Source organism: Rhinopithecus bieti, unplaced genomic scaffold (assembly GCF_001698545.2).
Source record: "Rhinopithecus bieti isolate Rb0 unplaced genomic scaffold, ASM169854v2 scaffold_28055, whole genome shotgun sequence".
NCBI lineage: Eukaryota > Metazoa > Chordata > Mammalia > Primates > Cercopithecidae > Rhinopithecus > Rhinopithecus bieti.
The window spans coordinates 1,779,915-1,782,059 of NW_016812914.1; the positions used below are offsets into that span (position 1 = coordinate 1,779,915).

The 2,145-nt window shown below is 53.7% G+C and overlaps 1 protein-coding gene across 3 annotated transcripts in view; it reads right to left on the minus strand.

The window, feature by feature from the left end:
• Positions 1-2,145, minus strand: part of CREB3L3 (cAMP responsive element binding protein 3 like 3) — an 18,455-nt gene that overhangs the window by 14,079 nt on the left and 2,231 nt on the right. For 2 of the 3 annotated variants that reach the window (XM_017847262.1, XM_017847264.1), the window contains exon 3: positions 571-871. In XM_017847262.1, the coding sequence (XP_017702751.1) occupies positions 571-871 (301 nt within the window). The remainder of the gene's footprint in view (positions 1-570; positions 872-2,145) is intronic. The other variant, XM_017847263.1, reaches the window with a different exon arrangement.

A 2,145-nucleotide genomic window follows, 5' to 3' on the forward strand; every position in this document is an offset into this window, starting at 1 on the left:
ATAAAATAAATAAATAAAATAAAATTAACTGGGCATGGTGACACATGCTTGTAATCCCAGCTACTCAGGAGGCTGAGGCAGGTGAATTGCTTGAACCCGGAAGGCGGAGGTTGCAGTGAGCAGAGATTGCACCACTTTACTCCAGCCTGGGTGACAGAGTGAGACTCTGTCTCAAAAAAAAAAAAAAAAAAAATCTACTAGGAACCAGGCATGGGGTATAGACACGTAGAAGGCAAGACCCTGACTTCGGGCTGTGCTTGTCAGCGCCATGCCTGGTGCCTGAGCCACCTGCCGGGGTTGCAGCCTAGCTCTGTGGTTTTATCTCATTGCTCAACCCGATGGGACTCAGTTTCACAATCTGGAAAATGGGCTCCCAATAGCATCCACATGAAAACATGGAAACACCTAGCCAAGGGAGACACGCGTCCTGAGTTTGAGTTTAGGCCCAACTCCAGATTGTTGTGTGACCTTGGACAAGATGCCAGCCCTCTCTGGGCCCCCGTTTCCTCACTTACAAGAAGGGCCCTGGAACAAGGTGAGGGCGGTGGGCAGACACACAACAGAACTCACCCAGGTCTATGGTCACAGAGGCTTCAGGCACTTGGACCACTGGCCCTGGGGGTGTGGTGGGGCAAGAGTTGCCAGGATGATAGGAGAGGCAGGGCCCCTTGCCAGGCTGGGCAGGATGGCAGCCGGCTGGGGAGGCGGCTGGTCCGTTGCATGCAGGGGTGTCCTGGGGGTCGGAGGGGAGGTCTTCAGAGATGCCACTATCACTGCCTTCGGGGGACCAGAGTGGGGAGCTGGGCAGTGAGTCTCCGGAGCCCAGGATGGAGCTGAGGAAGTCGTCAGGGTCGGGGTTTGGCTGGACCTGCTGGGGTGGACAGGGAGGTGTAGGAATTAGGAGGTGCACACTCTTTCTAGATTGCTGTCTGGCCCCAGGCAAACCAGTGACCCTCTTCAGGCCTTCGGTGTCCTTCCTTTCTCCAGGATGGAATTAATACTTCTTCCTCCTGGGGCTGTTGAGGCTCAAACACAGTCACATAGCATTAAAAACCCAGCCAGGGCCAGGTGCAGTGTCTCCTGCCTATCATCCCAGCACTTTGGGAGGCCGAGGAGGGCGGATCACTTGAGGCCAGGAGTTCGAGACCAGCCTGGCCAACATGATGAAACCCCATTTCCACTAAAAATACAAAAATGAGCTGGGCATGGTGGTGGGTGTCTGTAGTCCCAGCTACTTGGGAATCTGAGGAAGGAGAATCGCTTGAACCTATAAGACCGAGGCTGCAGTGAGCCGAGATCGCACCACCACACTCCACCCCAGGTGACAGAGCAAGACTCCATCTCAAAAAAAAAAAAAAAAAAGAACAAAAGAACAAAAGGACCAGGCATGGTGGCTCCGCCTGGAATCCCAGCACTGTGGGAGGCCGAGGCAGGCGGATCACCTGAGGTCGGGAGTTTGAGACCAGCCTGACCAACATGGAGAAACCCTGTCTCTACTAAAAATACAGAATTAGCCAGGCGTGGTGGCACATGCCTGTCATCCCAGCTACTCGGGAGGCTGAGGCAGGAGAATCGCTTGAACCTGGGAGGCGGGGGTTGCGGTGAGCCGAGATTGCGCCACTGCACTCTAGTCTGGGCAAAACAAGAGTGAAACTCTGTCTAAGAAAGAAAGAAAGAGAGAGAGAGAGGAAGGAAGGGAGGAAGGGAGGAAGGGAGGGAGGTGGGGGAGAGAGAGAGAAAGAAAAAAAGAGAGAGAGAAAGAAAGAGAGAAAAGGGCTGGGTGCGGTGGCTCACCCCTGTAATCCCCACACTTTGGGAGGCCTAGGCAGGCGGATCACCTGAGAGGTCGGGAGTTCGAGACCAGCCTGGCCAACGTGGTGGAACCCCATCTCTACTAAAACCACAAAAAATTAGCCGGGCGTGGTGGCAGTTGCCTGTGATCCCAGCTACTCGGGAGGTTGAAGGTAGGAGAATCGCTTGAACCTGGGAAGTGGAGGTTGCAGTGAGCCAAGATCGCGCCATTGCACTCCAGCCCAGGGAACAAGAGATAAACTCTATTTTAAAAACAAAAAAGAAAAAGAAAAAGAAAGAGAGTAAAAGAGAGAGAAAGGAAGGAAGGAAGGAAGGAAGGAAGGAGGGAGGGAG